The sequence below is a fragment of the Oncorhynchus clarkii genome, chromosome 16 (assembly GCF_045791955.1).
Source record: "Oncorhynchus clarkii lewisi isolate Uvic-CL-2024 chromosome 16, UVic_Ocla_1.0, whole genome shotgun sequence".
Taxonomy (NCBI): domain Eukaryota; kingdom Metazoa; phylum Chordata; class Actinopteri; order Salmoniformes; family Salmonidae; genus Oncorhynchus; species Oncorhynchus clarkii.
The window spans coordinates 38,168,866-38,186,803 of NC_092162.1; the positions used below are offsets into that span (position 1 = coordinate 38,168,866).

The 17,938-nt window shown below is 42.5% G+C and overlaps 1 protein-coding gene across 5 annotated transcripts in view; it reads left to right on the plus strand.

Moving 5' to 3' along the window:
- The window catches only part of LOC139368394 (vasopressin V2 receptor-like), an 86,399-nt gene extending 77,458 nt beyond the window's left edge, over positions 1–8,941 (plus strand). For 2 of the 5 annotated variants that reach the window (XM_071107206.1, XM_071107205.1), the window contains 2 exons: positions 4,655–4,873; positions 6,428–6,631. In XM_071107206.1, the coding sequence (XP_070963307.1) occupies positions 4,655–4,854 (200 nt within the window). In that variant the 3' untranslated portion in view covers positions 4,855–4,873; positions 6,428–6,631. Of the gene's footprint in view, positions 1–4,654; positions 4,874–6,425; positions 7,815–8,392 lie in introns of those variants that run through there. The other 3 variants (XR_011626958.1, XR_011626957.1, XM_071107207.1) reach the window with 3 other exon arrangements.
- Positions 8,942–17,938: the final 8,997 nt, after the last annotated feature.

Consider the following 17,938-nt stretch of genomic DNA (forward strand, 5'->3'; position numbering starts at 1 on the left):
CTCAAATGCCATTGAAATGGCAGTAGCGGTATGAGAACCCGCACATTCTTGAGCTTTCCTCAGTTCAAAATCCTCGTAGACCCACTGTGCTGTCAGACTCAGCATGCTCATAGGGCTGACATCGCTGGTCCAACTGTCAGTCAATCGTGAAGCTAATAGCAGTGACGCCCATAGCAAGTAGCTCAGGGATGTGCGTTTCAACAATACTGTGTAACTCAGGTAGGGCAACATCTGAAAAATAGCGCCTACTTGGTAATGTGTACCGGGGCTCGAGGTGCTCGACCAGTCAACGGTTGATTGCTAAGGCCAATGAATTCCATTATCTTGGCATTAATGGATTTCACCTTTGAGTTGTCTCACTGAAAGTATTTTTCTGCTTTTGTTCTGTGTAGCACTGTATTTTACGTGGCGTCATTACGTCATCTACCTACGTTATATAGGTATGCACTTCAGCTTTGACATCGGTTTTGCACATGGGCGTTAAACTAGACATCGGGCCATTTTTACCTAATATCGGCCGATTCCAATACGCTTACCGATATATCGTGCATCCCTAATTGGTAGCTTGGTAAACTATATTTTCAGAGTAGCTTCCTCAACACTGCATATCCAGAATAATGAAGGCTGGTGAGGAGAGGACGTCTCATAATAATGTCTGGAATGGTATAAATGAAACGGTATCAAACACATGGTAACCATGTGTTAGATGTGTTTGATACCATTCCATTTATTTCATTGCAGCCTTTACTATAAGCCCTTCCTCCGATTTCAAGTGCCACAACTGATCCAGAACTAGAATTTATTTAAGGTCACCATAACATAACTCAACTCAACTAGCACTGTGTCAGGTGTCTGCTTACAACGGTTTACAACTTCAACACTGTGGATTTGTTTTTTCTTCTCTCATCTGAAGCAGAACTGGCATGCGCACACACACACACACACACACACACACACACACACACACACACACACACACACACACACACACACACACACACACACACACACACACACACACACACACACACACACACACACACACACACACACACACACACACACACACACACACACACACACACCTCAGTGTTAGTAAATAACCTGTTTATATCCCCTGTTGCTCTCACACCCCGGACAGATGTTGACATTTCATCAACAATAGCATCTGCCAACAGCTCGCACACAGAGTGAAACACACACATGAATAGGCACCCAAAGCATGCAAACATGCACACAGTGCGCACACATAAGTCATCATGCACAAACTGATTGCTATCAGCTGTGTAGTCTCTAGTCAACCCCCAGCTCCTTTTATCTTCCTAAACTGGCAATAGTAAAGAGGGAGGAGGCCAGTGCTTGGTGTCCTACTTATTACATAAAAACGGCATGTTAGAAGTAGAAAGTGGCCAAAGGAAATAGGTAAAGTTTAGATTTTTGTTCCAGAAGGAAATTTACAGCACGTCTAATGGTGCCAGAGGGAAACTAAAATGGAAAACCGTAAACAGTTCGTTTCCACACTGAATACTGGTATTGTTAAAGTCACTACTCTCTGTTGTTACCGATGGGGAGGAAGTGGACCATGACCTCGATCTCTCCATGCCTGCGTCCCAAATGGCACCCTATTCCCTATATTGTGCACTTCAAAAATACTAAGAGATATACTAGAGAGCTATATCTGCTAGTGGATGCGGTACAGCCGCCACAGGTCTGTCCAGCAAGAACAGGTCAGATGTCTTCAAAAAGTCTGCATCACAGAAAGGCATGCTAGCTAGCAACAGCAACACTTTTTAGCACTCTGTAATCTATATTAATATCAACAATAAAACTCTCAAAGGTACATGTTTCAATAGTCTCACACCACCTTATAACAATATATACAGCATTAACCTCGGGATGTTTTATTTATTTCACGTGCTTTGTAGGACTGAGGAGAACGGGAGCTACGGGTAGTACCAGGGTGTTAGTAGGTGACGCAAGCACCTAGATGAAATAAAATACATTTAATGAAACAAAACCCGAAGATGTTAATATCATTCAGCTACTGTAGCTGCCTACCTAACATCAACAGGCAGCACCAGTAGCGCAACAATTAAAAATAGACACCAAAAGTAAAGTTCCTGGCGACCATAGCGATCTGACTTCTGTCTGAACTTAGAATATTCCTGTTCGTGGGCTTGGGCCACTGACCCCCAACCTGGTTGTTCTGTTCTGCGTTGTGTACTATTCTAATAATTTGAAGTTTGATGGAATACACTTTTTAACTCTCCTACATAAACTGACAATATGAACGTCGTAAACTAGGCATGTGGTACACAGAGTATAAATTAGCTGGCATGACTGGCTAGCACCTACTTGGCTAGCTGGCTAAAAGAGTAACTAGCATGCTGTAAAGGAAAATACCTTCTAAATAAGGTAAATAACTTGACTGCTTTAGCAACAGCCAACTAAAGAAGCAATGACATGTACAGTACTTACAATTAGATGCAGGCAATAACAGAAATCATAGAAAACAGTCCAATATGTCCTTCCTTCTCTTCAGACAGCGTGATCTCAATCTGATGGCAGGAGGTAGACGGGAAACGCGATTGGCTGATACAAGTGGGGTGATTTATAGGTACCACTTAGGTGAAAATAAGATGTTGGGCAAAAACAATTTAACTACTAGATTAGGGGTGATGAAACTGCTAAATAAGAGCTGGCCTTTTTAACATCACTATTGTAAAGTAGAGTGTACACTTATTACTATGGAATTATAAACGGGGCATCAGTCCAGTTATTGGAGAAAAAAATTGTATTCTAAGAAGACCTGACTTGTCAGTTATTTTAGTTATGGCTCATAAAGCTACAGTTAGAATAATAGTAATTCATTGATTCATCTGAAGGTATGAATTCTTTGAGAATCAATCAGAGTTCTTTCCCAGAATAACAAGACAAACACAAGTTCTTTATACAATCAACATTTAATAACACTAACCAAAATATTTACAAACATAAATGATAATGATCATGGAAAGGTGGGCAATAGAATGAAAGACAAAAAGTAAAGACCTTGAGATCCTGAACATGAAAGGATGTTATACTCAGTCTGTGCTCTAATTGTCTTCTCCTTCTTTCCTTGAAGAAGGATAGCTTAAGTGTACCGTTCAGGCTACGCTAGCTCTTTAAAGGCTCCTTGTACTGACAGTGCTCAATACGAGTACTACTCCCTAAAAGGTACATTCCCCAAAATGATCAGTTCACCAGTTCTTGCCATTGAAGGCTAAGGTCCATGTAGGCCCTGTGGTCGGCCTACTGAAGATGGAGGTTCTTCTCCCTCCCGAAGAAAGGTCCAGCTAGAGTGGTCCAGCTTGAGAGGTCCAGCTTGAGAGGTCCAGCTTGAGTGGTCCAGCAGAATAAGAGGCTAAGAGCTAAGAGAGAGAGGGAAGCAGTGCATTCTAGTCCTGTGAGGTCACATGGTACAAGTTAAAAGTTTGGACACACCTACTCATTCCAAGGATTTTATTTATTTGTACTAATTTCTACATTGTAGAATATTTGTGAAGACATCAAAACTATGAAATAACATATATGGAATCATGTAGTAACCAAAAAAAGTGTTTAACAAATCAAAATATATTTTATATTTGAGATTCTTCAAAGCAGCCACCCTTCGCCTCGATGACAGCTTTGCACACTCTTTGGATTCTCTCAACCAGCTTCATGATGTAGTCACCTGGAATGCATTTAAATTAACAGGTGTGCCTTGTTAAAAGTTCATTTGTGGAATGTCTTTCCTTCTTAATGCGTTTGAGCCAATCAGTTGTGTTGTGAGAAGGTTGGTGTGGTATATAGAAGATAGCCCTATTTGGTAAAAGATCAAGTCCATATTATGGCAACTCAAATAAGCAAAGATAAACGACAGTCCATCATTACTTTAAGACATGAAGGTCAGTCAATCCAGAACATTTCCTACTAAAGGACACCAATAATAAGAAGAGACTTGCTTGGACCAAGGAACACGAGCAATGGACATCAGACCGGTGGAAAGCAAGTTTGAGATTTTTGGTTCCAACCGCTGTGTCTTTGTGAGATGCAGAGCAGGTGAATGGATGATCTCCATATGTGTGATTCCCACCGTGAAGCATGGAGGAGGAGGTATGTGGGGGTGCTTTTCTGATGACACTGTCAGTGATTTATTTCGAATTCAAGGCACACTTAACTAGCATGGCTACCAAAGCATTCCGGAGCGATACGCCATCCCATCTAGTTTGCGCTTAGTGGGGCTATCATTAGTTTTTCAACAAGACAATGACCCAAAACACACCTCCTGACTGTGTAAGGGCTATTTGACCAAGAAGGAGAGTGATGGAGTGCTGTATCAGATGACCTGGCCTCCACAATCACCCACCTCTGTTTTTAGCAAAGAGGAGGAACGTCTATTCTATATGACTCCTTACCTATCTATATCTCTGACCTTCACAGTCTATTGCGATCAGTCAGCTCTGCTGTAATTTATTGGTTGTAGCCTACGGCTGCTGTGCTGCTGGCTCTGGCAATGCAATGTCCCTCACTTCCCTGCAGGCTGACTGATGGCTGCGTGTGCGTTTGCCTGATCGCGTCCGCGTGTGTGTCTTTGCCTGACCGTATGTGTGTCCTCTCTCTCTCTCTGCAGGCGTAGCGTTCACCATCCTGATGCTGCTGGCCAGTCTGAACTCGTGTACCAACCCCTGGATCTACACATTCTTCAGCAGCTCTGTGTCCAGGGAGCTACAGGCCCTGTTACGCTGCAGACCAAGAACCCCGCGCAGGGGCTCCATACCTGATGACTCCACCACCACACACACCTCCACCACCAAGGACAGCCTCTACTGACACATTCAGACACTCACACGTACGTACAGTTCGGTCAATATTTGTTGACACCTTTGATAAAGATGAGCAAAAAAATCATTAAGAAATAATTAATACAAATACTGAGCTATATTGTATGCTATTTTTGTTGTTGAAAATTATATTAATTGATACTAATACAATTGCTTAGAGAAGGAGATTTTGTTAAACAAGTCATTTAAAAAATCTCATAAAGATAGGGATCAAAGTTATTAGCACCCCTGTTATCAATACTCCAGCATCCTACCCTTGTGAGGATAATGACACTGCCCTTACATTTGTGTTGTTGTTTATGAGATTTTGAGAACACATTGGGAGGGATCTTAGACCATTCCCCCATACAGAATATTTCCAGGTCCTTGATATCCTTCATCCGTGGCGCATATGGACTTGCCCTCTTCAATTCAAACCACAGGTTTTCAAGTCCGGAGACTAAGATGGGATGCCCATTGCAGAATGATGATTTGGTGGTCAATTAACCATTTCTTTAAGGATTTTTAAATGTCCTGGTACTTGATCAAGTGCATGATGCCGTTGACCTTAACCTTAACAAGGGCCCCAGAACCCAGAACCAGTGGAAGCCAAATAGCCCCACAACATCAAAGATCCCCCACCGTGTTTTTTCATTAGGTATAGGATACTTCTCTACATATGCATCTTTCTTTCCACGCAAAACCCACCACCGGTGTGCGTGACCAAAGAGCGTTATTTTCATGCCATCCAACAAATGTAAACACCTGGAGTTTGATAAATGGCACTGGCACTTGGATAGGAACCGGTGCTGTGATCAGATGACATGAAAAAAGAGCTCTTCTGCCACGCACACCTGTGGTGGGTTTGGCGTTGAAAAACAGAAGTATAAGCCTCCCGGGTGGCGCAGTGGTTAAGGGCGCTGTACTGCAGCGCCAGCTGTGCCATCAGAGTCCCTGGGTTCGCGCCCAGGCTCTGTCGTAACCGGCCGCGACCGGGAGGTCCGTGGGGCGACGCACAATTGGCCTAGTGTCGTCCGGGTTAGGGAGGGATTGGTCGGTAGGGATCTCCTTGTCTCATCGCGCACCAGCGACTCCTGTGGCGGGCCGGGCGCAGTGCGCGCTAACCAAGGTTGCCAGGTGCGGCTGGCTTCCGGGTTGGACACGCGCTGTGTTAAGAAGCAGTACGGCTGGTTGGGTTGTGTATCGGAGGAGCCTTCGTCTCTCCCGAGCCCGTACGGGAGTTGTAGCAATGAGACAAGATAGTAGCTACTACAACAATTGGATACCACGAAATTGGGGAGAAAAAGGGGTAAAAAATTAAAAAAAACAGAAGTATTCGCAGAAAAGTACCTCACACCTACTGTAAAATATGCTGGTGGATCTTTGATGATGCAGACAAAGTATATCAAGGATCTTGGAAATATTCTGTATGGATCCATACATCCAATCGCATTGTTATCCCCACAAGGGTAGGGCGCTGGAGTATTAAAAACAGGGGTGTCAATCATTATGATTCCTATCTTTTTGAGATTCTATTTATTTATTTACTTGTTTAAAAAACATATTCTTCAATTTTTTTAGAGCACACACACACTCCACCAAGGACAACTTGTACTGTCTCACACACACACACCACCACCTCCACTGCTGCCAGCACCTAAGACTAGAGGACAGCCCGCACTGACCTTCAGGCAGCAAACACATTTCCCCCAACACGGAAACATGGACAGCTGTGTTATGGCCAGGAAGGAAGGACCCCTATGAAACATCCCCTGTCTGTCTGTCTGTCCCCTCTGTCTTCTCTCCCTCACACCGAGGAGGTTGCTATTGAACGAGAGGAGAAACGTGAGTCAGCTGAGGAGGACAAATGTGAGTGAAGACATCGACACTACGTAATGGAATATAGACCTTTACAGCACCTGAATAGGTACTGTACCTATAAATATACATATATCAACAGCAGGATCAGATGTTCACTTGGTACTGTAGAAACGGAGCGAAAACAGAGAAAGATATTAAAATGCTCCTTTGAATAATTAAACGCTGTCTGTATTATACGTTGTCTCTACATGTCTGTCTCTATATAAAGAGAACAGTGCAGTTGTCGGAAGGTGATTCCCTTCAAGGCTACAAATTACTTCACCTCTCGCAAGACGACATGGGCAGTACATTAAATGTTTGTTGACTGGACTACATGCCTAATGTACAAAGCAGTGCATAAGCTCACAGTACGCTATGGCTCAAACTACAGAACAAAGCAGCCAGACAGCAGGCTGAGTGAGAAAGAGAGAGAGAGCGAGAGAGAGAGAGAGAGAGAGAGAGAGAGATGGGGAGAGGGAGAGAGAGAAGAAAAAAAGGTGGAGAGGGAGAGAGAGAGGGAGATTGAATTGAATTGGGGGAGAGAGAAAGAGGGGAAGAGAGAGGGAGAGAGAGAGAGAAATAGGGGGAGAGCGAGAGAGAGTACAGGCTCAGTGAGCACAGCCTTGCCATTGAGAAGGGTAGACACAGGAAAACCGGACTCCCTGTGGAGGAAAGGCTGTGCAACCACTGCACAACAGCAGAACCTGAGACGGAGCTGCATTTCCTGACAAAATGTAAAAAAATATATAAAACAATTAGAGAGTGTCATTTCCCCAAATGTAAAACCCTTATTCAAGGTTTCAAAGACCTCTCTGATGAGAGTAGGCTACCCGTCCTGTTGGGGGAGGATGCAGAGAGCTGTGTGTTGGCAGTGCACTACATTTCTGCCTGCCATAAGTTGAGGGACAGTGTCTGACAGACCAATCAATCTGCACATGTCCTCTACTGTATGCTTATTGTTATTGTTCAATGTATGGTTATTTTGACACTTGGATGTTGTTGTTACTGTTGTCCCGTTGATCATTTTGATTCTTATTATTTTCATATTGTAAATATCTAAAGTAAGCTTTACGTCATGACAATAAAGCAAATTGAATTGAAAAAAAAAAAGAATAATTGGGAGAGGGGGGGGGGGGGGTGGGGGAGATAGGGAGAGAGAGAAAGAGGGGGTGAGAGAGAGAGAGAGAGAGAGAGAGAGAGAGAGAGAGAGAGAGAGAGAGAGAGAGAGAGAGAAGCTGATACTGGTGCAATTCATTGTTAATCTTAGACATACACGTTGTACTGGCTGTATGGTTCTGATTACATATGCATGATTTTATAATCTCCTACATTGACTGCATGAGTGTGTGGATTGAATATGCAGATGGAGAAACAATCTGGGCCCCAAATGGCATCCCATTACCTACAAATTGCGCTTGTTTTGGGGCCTGGTCAAATGTAGTGGACTATATAGGAAATAGGGTGCCATTTTGGATGCAGCTACAGATGCTGTGGGGCTGTGAGAGGGTGAATGGGACTAATTCCACAGAGCCAAGTCTTTGGATCTCTGTACTACCTACCACTTGTATTGATTAACTAGCTGAGTGTACGTGTGTGTGTGTGTGTGTATGTGTGTGTGTGTCTGCACGTGTGCGTGTTTGTGTGTGTGTGTGTGTGTGTCCTTGTCTCTCTTCTGTCTCTTCTTGTAGGGAGGTTCCTATGCTGATTATTGGCTGCAACCCAACTCCAATCAGAGGCCTGAAGAGAGGAGAGGAAAGATGATATTAAGGTAGAGGAACAGTGGATGACTTTTACTCTTTTATTTAGATCTAGAGTAACTGTCTGAATCCCAGTAGAGGGAGAGGGAGGGAGGGAGGGAGAGAGAGAGAGTGAGCATTTCCCATGCCAATAAAGCCCTTAAATTGAATTGAATTGAGAGACAGAGAGGGAGGGAGAGCGAGTAAGAGTGAGAGTGAAAGAAATAACTGGAGAGGACCATTTTTGGAAGCAGAATAAACAGAGGATGAGAGCGTGGGAGCAAGCTTGGGAGCAATCCTTGGAGGAGGGGCGGTTGAAGTAGTGGAAGCTAATATTATGGATGAACTACAGGAAATCAAATCAAAATGTTTTCTAAATGCATGCCTGAGGTGGAATTCATCTTCACTCAGAAGAGCGGGAGAGGAATATCTGTTTTCAAAGAAAGAAAGAAAGAAAGAAAGAAAGAAAGAAAGAAAGAAAGAAAGATAGAAAGAAAGAAAGAAAGAAAGAACAATGGTGACTTGTGAAAAGAGAAAGAGTCAAACAAGTAAGAGGAGACCTGGGGAGAAATCATAAAAAATACTCTGAATAAACAATACTAGACACATTGGAGCATGTTAATCATAGCGAGAAGAGAGAGCGAGAGAGAGAGAGAGAGGAGGGAGTGAATGAATCTAGCAGACCAAGGCTTCGACAACAAACTGGGGCGCAATTATGTGATTATATTTCACAGCTGGAGAGAAATCTGAAAAATGTTATCTGGATTAACAATACTAGGCACACGGGAGCATGTTCAACATAACGAGAAGAGATAGAGAGAGAGAGAGACTTCTTAGAAGTACTTCTTAGAAGTGCAACACACTGTCATGTATGGATGTCATGCTATGAGGATAGCTCATAAACACATGGAGACGTGACTCTTCACAGACTGCCCACGAGAGAGATATCACATTGCTACTATGCAGAGATGACCACATCTGAATATTTTATGGTGTCAAGTCCATGCACAAGTAATAACACATTGTCGAAAAACCACGAGGAATTTCATTTAGACTGTACAATGAAGGAAATTACCATTCCGTGTAAATCAATGATTTTAAATGTATTTATTGAAAGTGTTGCAGAGGCACAGTACAATATGACCATTATTATTTACAGATTGTGTAAGAGATGATGATGAATATATACTCTGTCCGATATACAGGTAACTGACAAAATAAAGGAAACACCAACATAAAGTGTCTTAAAGTGTTGGGGCACCACTAGCCGCCGGAAAACAGCTTCAATCCGCCTTTGCATAGGTTCTACACGTGTTTGACACCTTTCCTTCCATCATTTGGTGTGTTGTTGACTGTGGTGGAGATCTGGTGATCTGAGACGCACACACACACACACACACACACACACACACACACACACACACACACACACACACACACACACACACACACACACACACACACACTGGGCAACTGGGCATTTTTTATATGACCCTAAGCATGGTGGGATGTTCATTTCTTAATTAACCTTCTTTCAATATACTTTGTATCCCTCATTTACGCTTTAGTAGGCCTAAGAGTTGTGTTTTGGAAATATAGAATATATAGAATCTGTTGTCTATTAAGGTGAAACTATCATTCAGTTGATATCAGGATCCAAATTAGCCAAATTAGCCTGGTCCCAGATCTGTTTTTTCTGCTTTGCCTATTGTCATGGCAGGTCAGCATAGACAGATCTGGGACCAGGCTAGATCCAGATCACTCAGAACCAAACAAAGTGCCTGTATTGTTATAGCCAGTGCTTGACTTGAACTGAAACATGCTCCGCTACTCGTTTTGGGTGCCTGTACTCTTTATATTCACAATACTTTTGAGCTAATATTCTATAAGAGGAACAGGAGCTCAACCAGTAGAACATTTGAGGCGCCGGTACTCAGCTCCGGTGAGCTCCTGGCCAAGTCAAGCACTGGTTATAGCAGCAATATAATAAATAGTAGAGAGAGGGGCTTCCCTAGCCTGGTCCCAGATCTGCTATCTTGCCAACTGACCATAGGAGTTGGCAATACAACACAAACAGATCTGGGACCAGGCTAGGGCCCCATCCTAGGATAATATAGTATTTACTGTAGGCCTTATAATACAATATAATACAGCATTTACTGTAGTAGAGGGACCTCACACATAGGACAATATAATACAGTATTTACTGTAGTAGAGGGGCCTCACACATAGGACAATATAATACAGTATTTACTGTAGTAGAGGGGCCTCACACATAGGACAATATAATACAGTATTTACTGTAGTAGAGGGACCTCACACATAGGACAATATAATACAGTATTTACTGTAGTAGAGGGGCCTCACACATAGGACAATATAATACAGTATTTACTGTAGTAGAGGGGCCTCACACATAGGACAATATAATACAGTATTTACTGTAGTAGAGGGGCCTCACACATAGGACAATATAATACAGTATTTACTTTAGTAGAGGGGCTTCCCTCCAGACAGACAAACCACAAAAAGCAGGGATCAGATTCATATTATGTCAGACCTCAAGTCATGTTATATGTTCCACATGTGTTTATATCTCTAATTTATTCTATGTCTAAACAAACGAGAAAGGGACATGTTTAAGTTCCCGTTGTTGCTACCTTAAGTTCATGCATGTAGCGACGAATGTATGTCTGTTTTCGTTATATTTTCTATTCCTTATATTTATTTATAATAATACACTAAATTGACCCTTCAACTGCACGACAGACTTATGACAACAATAATCTCTTACACACCTTTCTTTAAGATCATTATTACTATGATAGCTACATGCGTACACGTTGTAACTTTACGTGTGTATTAAAAGAGATTAAATCCACATGTCTGCGCCTACCAATTTCAAATGAGACTTTGACCCGTGTGGTTTGTGAACTGTGTTTACGAAAATGTGTGTGTCTTTATTGTGTGACCGGACGGCACAGTATAACTAAATGAGCAAGAAGTTTTCAGGCCAGTAGGCCAGTTACAGTGGGCTGATGGTCATGACGCCTCAGTGCTTCATCTGCATGATTTGTGTTCAGGTTTCAACCTTATGCCCTTTTCACACGAGGCGTAGTGTTCCCGCCTGGTTCCCGCGTCGTCCACCATAGTTGCTGTAACCTTAAAGGGATGACGTCACAACAAAACACGCAAGCCAGTTTGAAAAGAGTATTACAGTTCTGTGGGATCTCTCCCAGAACAGAGATGATGTGTATCTCTCCTGCACTCTTTCTAGCCTGGCTTTAATACATTTTCCATCCGTTACAACTACTGTATATTCTCTACGAATGGCACTGCGGCTCGGCTCGGCTCCGTAGTGTGTAAAGGGTGTCATGTCCTCTGGCAGTTACAAACAAACAAACACATTTCTATTGACAAAAAGGAGGTGGATTGTTGTTGTTGTTTTTGTTGTATGTTCATTGTTTTTTTGTTGTTGTTGTTGAGAGCTCTAAGGGGCCAGGGAGCTTTTCTGTTCAGATAGTTTTTTTTTTCTTGATTTTTAAAAATATGTTTTCAAGGTGGATTATACTTTCCTGAACGCGTCCGCTTGTGGCACAACCAACGAATACACACGAGGATGGAAATAAAAACACCAACTCCGGTGTAAGAAAAACAAGTTACCCACAAGAATAACAATATCATTCCTAGAAACGTTTCCCCTGTCTGTTTCCTTGTCTTCACTGGGGTAATCTTGCATGCATAGCAGACTTCCTTGCCAACCGGGGGACAAGCCAAGGTTCTCTCTAGACACACACAAACATTTGTTCATATAAAACCACTGGCTGTTATAAATCTTGAGTGCTGTCAGAGGTCATTGATAGAGCATAGCCAGGGCAGGGTCAGTGGTCATTTGTAATCCGACAGGAGCTCGGCTCAGCTCAGAGCTCCATCTGTGTCCATAGGACAGGCCTGGGTTCAAATAGTATAAACATTTTTTTTAAATACTTTAAGCGTCTGCTCTGGCCTGCCTAGAGTGCCAGATGGACATGGTTTGCAGTTTTGGGACTATTCTGGTGGCCCGTTAAGCCAGACAAGCTCAGTCAAGCAAAGATGAAGGCATTGGAAATGATTTCAAATAGTATTTGAACCCAGGTAGTTCTAGTCCATACAGAGGACTCGTGCTGAGCTCGGCCTGCTCTGTCTGACGTCTCCAGTCAAGGTCACTTATTCATTACAGAGACAGCACTGCAGGGTCGGCTCCCTAGGCCTGCCAGGACACCTCGCTGTGACTGGGTATTAGTGTGTGTGCTTGTGTGTGCGTGTGTGGACGTGATTAACTATACGTGTGGGGACCAGAAGACCCCACAAGAATAGTAAATTAACAAAAATGTTGGACATTTTGTTAGTCCCCACAAGGTAAAATGCTATTTCTAGGGGGTTTATGGTTAAGGTTAGAATTAGTGTTAGGCTTATAATTAGGTTTAGGGTTAGTTTTAGGAGCTAGGGTTAGGAGCAAGGGTTAGGGGTTAGGGAAAATTGGATTTTAAATGGGACTGAATTGTGTCCCCAACTGTGTGTGTGTGTGTGTGTATGTGTGTGCATGCGTGTGTGTGTGTGTGTAACAGGGTATTATAGAAATTAACAACCAGCTGTGTGACAGTATGACTGTATGAATGGCCTGGCCAGGGACATACTAGGTGAACTTCTTCATCCTCATTCAAATCAATTGTAACGGTTCTCTTCTTCCTCTGAAGAAGAGGTGTAGCAGGGATCGGACCAAGTAGTTATAATTCATGGTTCCTTTAATAATGAAACTATACATGAAATAGACTACAAAACAAGAAACATGAAAACCCAAAACAGTCCCGTGTGGTACAAACACTGACACAGGAGACAACCACCCACAAAACCCAACACAAAACAGGCTACCTAAATATGGTTCCCAATCAGAGACAATGACTAACACCTGCCTCTGATTGAGAACCATATCAGGCCAAACATAGAAATAGACAAACCAGACACACAACATAGAATGCCCACCCAGCTCACGTCCTGGCCAACACTAAAACAAGGAAAACACACAAGAACGATGGTCAGAACGTGACATAAATTATATTAGGGTCAGCCAAGGACTTCTGAGGATGGCAGTCTGAATGAAGGGCTGAAGGAATAACCCTCATAAACTACGCCACTAAATCAGATTATAAAATACATAATTTAGAAGATATCATTTATTTCTCTCCATGTACCCAAATCAGTCAACATGTCAACATGGAGAATCACAACAAAACATGTCCCAGTTTTCATGCTCCTCAGTAGTGTGCAGAACACTGTTAGCTGAGCAAACAGACAAACGTAAAATACTGTGTCCAGTACAGGTTACAATTACAGAAAATAACAACCAGAAAAAATAATCTGGGAAAAAAAATGACAATATTGTACAGAAAATACTACAGTAAACATACTATACATTATCTCTTCGCCTAGCTGGATCTGGCCAGAGAATTTCATCAACATCACAAGCAATATCGTCATTAGCAAGACAACGCGGGAAGAACCGTCTTGAATGTCGAATCCATCCTTGCACAGCTGCGGCGTCGACTTGGTCACAGGCGTCCTCCATGGCCTGAATGAGGGGGACCTGAGCCTGGGGCTGGAGATCGTAAAGCTCCATGGCCTGAATGAGGGGTACCTGAGCCTGGGGCTGGAGATCGTAAACCTTCCACTGCCATGCAGAGAAAAACTCTTCGATAGGGTTTAGAAACGGAGAGTATGGTGGAAGGTATAGTACTGTCAACTGTGGATGGTGTTGAAACCTGTTCTGGACCAAAGCAGAGCGGTGGAATGACACATTGTCCCAGATGACCGTGTATTGCATCTGGTGCATTTCATTACCTGCTGTGATGATGTGGTGCAATCGGGCCAAAAATGTGAGAATGTGAGGTGTGTTGTAAGGGCCCATTTTGGCATGACGGAGGACAACCCCATGCTGTGAAATGGCAGCACAAAGGGTGATGTTACCTCCACGTTGCCCTGGGACATTGATTATAGCCCTGTGGCCAATGATATTTCTGCCTCTCCTTCTTGCTTTTGTGAGGTTGAACCCTGCCTCATCAATATATATGAATTCATGCAGGATTTCCTCAGCATCCATCTGCAAAACTCCCTGAAATACAGTGGAAGACAAGATCGTGTAGTTCAGGATAGAACTAGTATACAGTCAATGTAAAGAAGTTATGTGTGCAGTATGCAACACCACAGTGCTAAAGTGAACAATACAAACCTCCACATACTCATGCCGCAGCCGTTTGACCCTCTCTGAATTCCGCTCAAAAGGCACTCGATAAAGTTGTTTCATTTGAACTTGATGTCTTTTCAGGATGCGTGCCAGTGTTGACTGAGAGACCTGATGGACATTATTGAAAATGGCATGGTCACCGATAATTTTGGCTTGTAGTTCTCTGAGCCTGATAGCATTATTGGCCAAAACCATGTTTATTATCTCTCTCTTGTTCTTGCGTGAATATGGGCCCCCTTCCTCCTTGTCGTTCCCGACCCTCAATCCTATGTAGAGAATAATACATGTAACTTACTGTACAATGTCACAGGAAGGGGTATCACAAGTGCTGATATGCTGCATACAATAAGCAGCTGATTACTGTAACTGTAGACAGATCTTCTACCTGTTTTCCTGTCGAAAAGTCCTGATGACAGATGCCACTGGAAATCTGCTAAGATTTGGCTGAACTCTCAGTCCAGCCTCCCTCAGCGTCAATCTGTGGTTCACAACATGGTCCACTAGTGTTGCACTAATGTCATTTGATAAGTTTGGTCCTCTTCTTGTTTGTGCACGTTCTCCTCCTGCTTCAGGTCTTCCTCAACCTCTGGCTATGCCTCTTCCTCTGCCTCTTCCTCTACCTCTTCCTCTACCTCTTCCTCTACCTCCTTCTCTACCTCCTGCTCTACCTCCTCTGTGTACTCCTCCTCTCAACCTCACTCTTCTTCTGACTCCTTCCATTTTGCTGCAGTTTTATAGTGCCTAAACCTGATTGATGTGTCTACAATTTAGCAATCATGTGTTTGTGCACCTGATGGCTGTGTTAAACAGATTGGCTCATAGGTGTGGTAATTTGACAGTCAGTGCTTTGGAATTGCAAGGAAGTGACATCATGATATACGTCTGTGTCTGATGTCTACAAGTGAGTTTAGTGTTTTGCAAATCACTGTGTGTAATGTTTTGCAAATATTGTGAAGCTGACAATGTGCTTACAGTTGTGCAAATTTAGCCTTGTGTTTTACTCCTTGAGTGTAAGGTTTTGCTAATTGTGGGAAAAGTTCAATTTTAGTGTGTAAGCAATTGTAAAAAAACTGTAATATAAGGAATTGAAATGATTTATACTTGTAATTTTGATACTTAAGTATATTAAGAACCAAATACTTTTAGACTTTTGCTCAAGTAGTGTTTTACTGGGTGACTTTCACTTTAACTTGAGTCATTTTCTATTAAGGTACAGTGTATCTTTACTTTTACTCAAGTATGACGATTGGGTACTTTTTCCACCACTGTCAAGGTGTATCTAGAGACTTGTCTGTCAGAACAGCTGCAAATATTATTTGCAGAGTTTTTTCTTTCCAAGAAATGTTCTCACATCACAGGCATTTGCAGCGCCTATATTTATGACTATAATTTAACTACAACTGTTTGCATCTTCATCAGTCACACTCCAAATATAGTCAGACGTTCTTTTATGATGCTGGATATAAAAACAAATATTTTTGAAAGGAGTTTGTATTTGCATTCTTTTTATTATCGCTTGAGGTTATTTTGTTAAGCGGCCAATAGAATTGGGGTGAGAGTTTAATCACTTAACACCCACATGTTGTTGCCATGGTTATGGAGTGTTTTTAGGCTTGTCTTTTCCCTGCTCATTGAAGATCCTGTGATTTGTCCAACATGGTAAAAACAGACATGTGGTCCTGAGAGAAAAACAAGTGATATATTTTTTATTAGCGCTCTTGTCTTTCTTTTGAAGTTTTTTTCACAGGTTTTACGGGCAACAACGTTCTGAGCAAAATATCTCGTGCACTTTACAATGGCAGTACACAGACACTGAAAAATAGAATGTTAGTACTTCTGGGTCTTTTGAAATGTGTATCTAAACGACCAATGGCTGTGTCATGGTGCTTTGACCCTTGGGCGTGATGATTTACAAGGAGGGAATAGATGGATGTTTTCAAATAAAGGACAAAAAATAGGTATGCCCTTAGATGGTTCGCACTTATCAGGCAATTGACCTCAGTAGAAAAGAGGATCATAAGGAAACCCAAACACTGAATTTTTATTTATTTCATTTTTATTTCACCTTTATTTAACCAGGTAGGCCAGTTGAGAACAAGTTCTCATTTACAACTGCGACCTGGCCAAGATAAAGCAAAGCAGTGCGACACAAACAACAACACAGAGTTACACATGGGATAAACAAACGTACAGTCAATAACACTATAGAAATATCTGTATACAGTGTGTGCAAATGAAGTGAGGAGGTAAGGCAATAAATAGGCCAATGGTGGCGAAGTAATTACACTTTAGCAATTAACACGGGAGTGATAGATGTGCAGATGAGGATGGGCAAGTAGAAATACTGGAGTGCAGAAGAGCAGATAAACATAAACAAATATGGGGATGAGGTAGATAGTTGTTTGGATGAGCTATTTACAGATGGGCTGTGTACACCTGCAGCGATCGGTAAGCTGCTCTGACAGCTGACGCTTAAAGTTAGTGAGGGAGAAATAAGTCTGCAACGTCAGTGATTTTTGCAGTTCGTTCCAGTCATTGGCAGCAGAGAACTGGAAGGAAAGGCAGCCAAAAGAGGTGTTGACTTTGGGGATGACCAGTGAAATACACTTGCTGGAGCGCATGCTACGGGTGGGTGTTGCTATAGTGACCAGTGAGTTGGGATAAGGTGGAGCTTTACCTAGCAAAGATTTATAGATGACCTGGAGCCAGTGGGTTTGGTGACGAATATGTAGCGAGGACCAGCCAACGAGAGCATACAGGTCGCAGTGTTGGGTAGTATATGGGGCTTTGATGACAAAGCGGTTGGCACTGTGATAGACTGCATCCAATTTTCTGAGTAGAATGTTTGAGGCTATTTTGTAAATGACATCTCGAAGTCAAGGATCGGTAGGATAGTCAGTTTTACGAGAGTATGTTACGCATAGGAAGCCGATTATAGATTTAACTTTGGATTGGAGATGCTTAATGTGAGTGGAAGGAGAGTTTACAGTCTAGCCATACACCTAGGTATTTATAGTTGTCTACATATTCTAAGTCAGAACCGTCCAGAGTAGTGATGCTAGTCGGGCGGGTTGGTGCGGGCATCGATGGGTTGAAGAGCATGCATTTAGTTTTACTAGCCAACAATGATAGCCTACAACGACAGAGGGAAGCTGAGAAAGAAAGGGCGGGAAAGAGCGGGAAGGAAAAAGGAGATGAGAGAGAAGAAAAGTAAAACA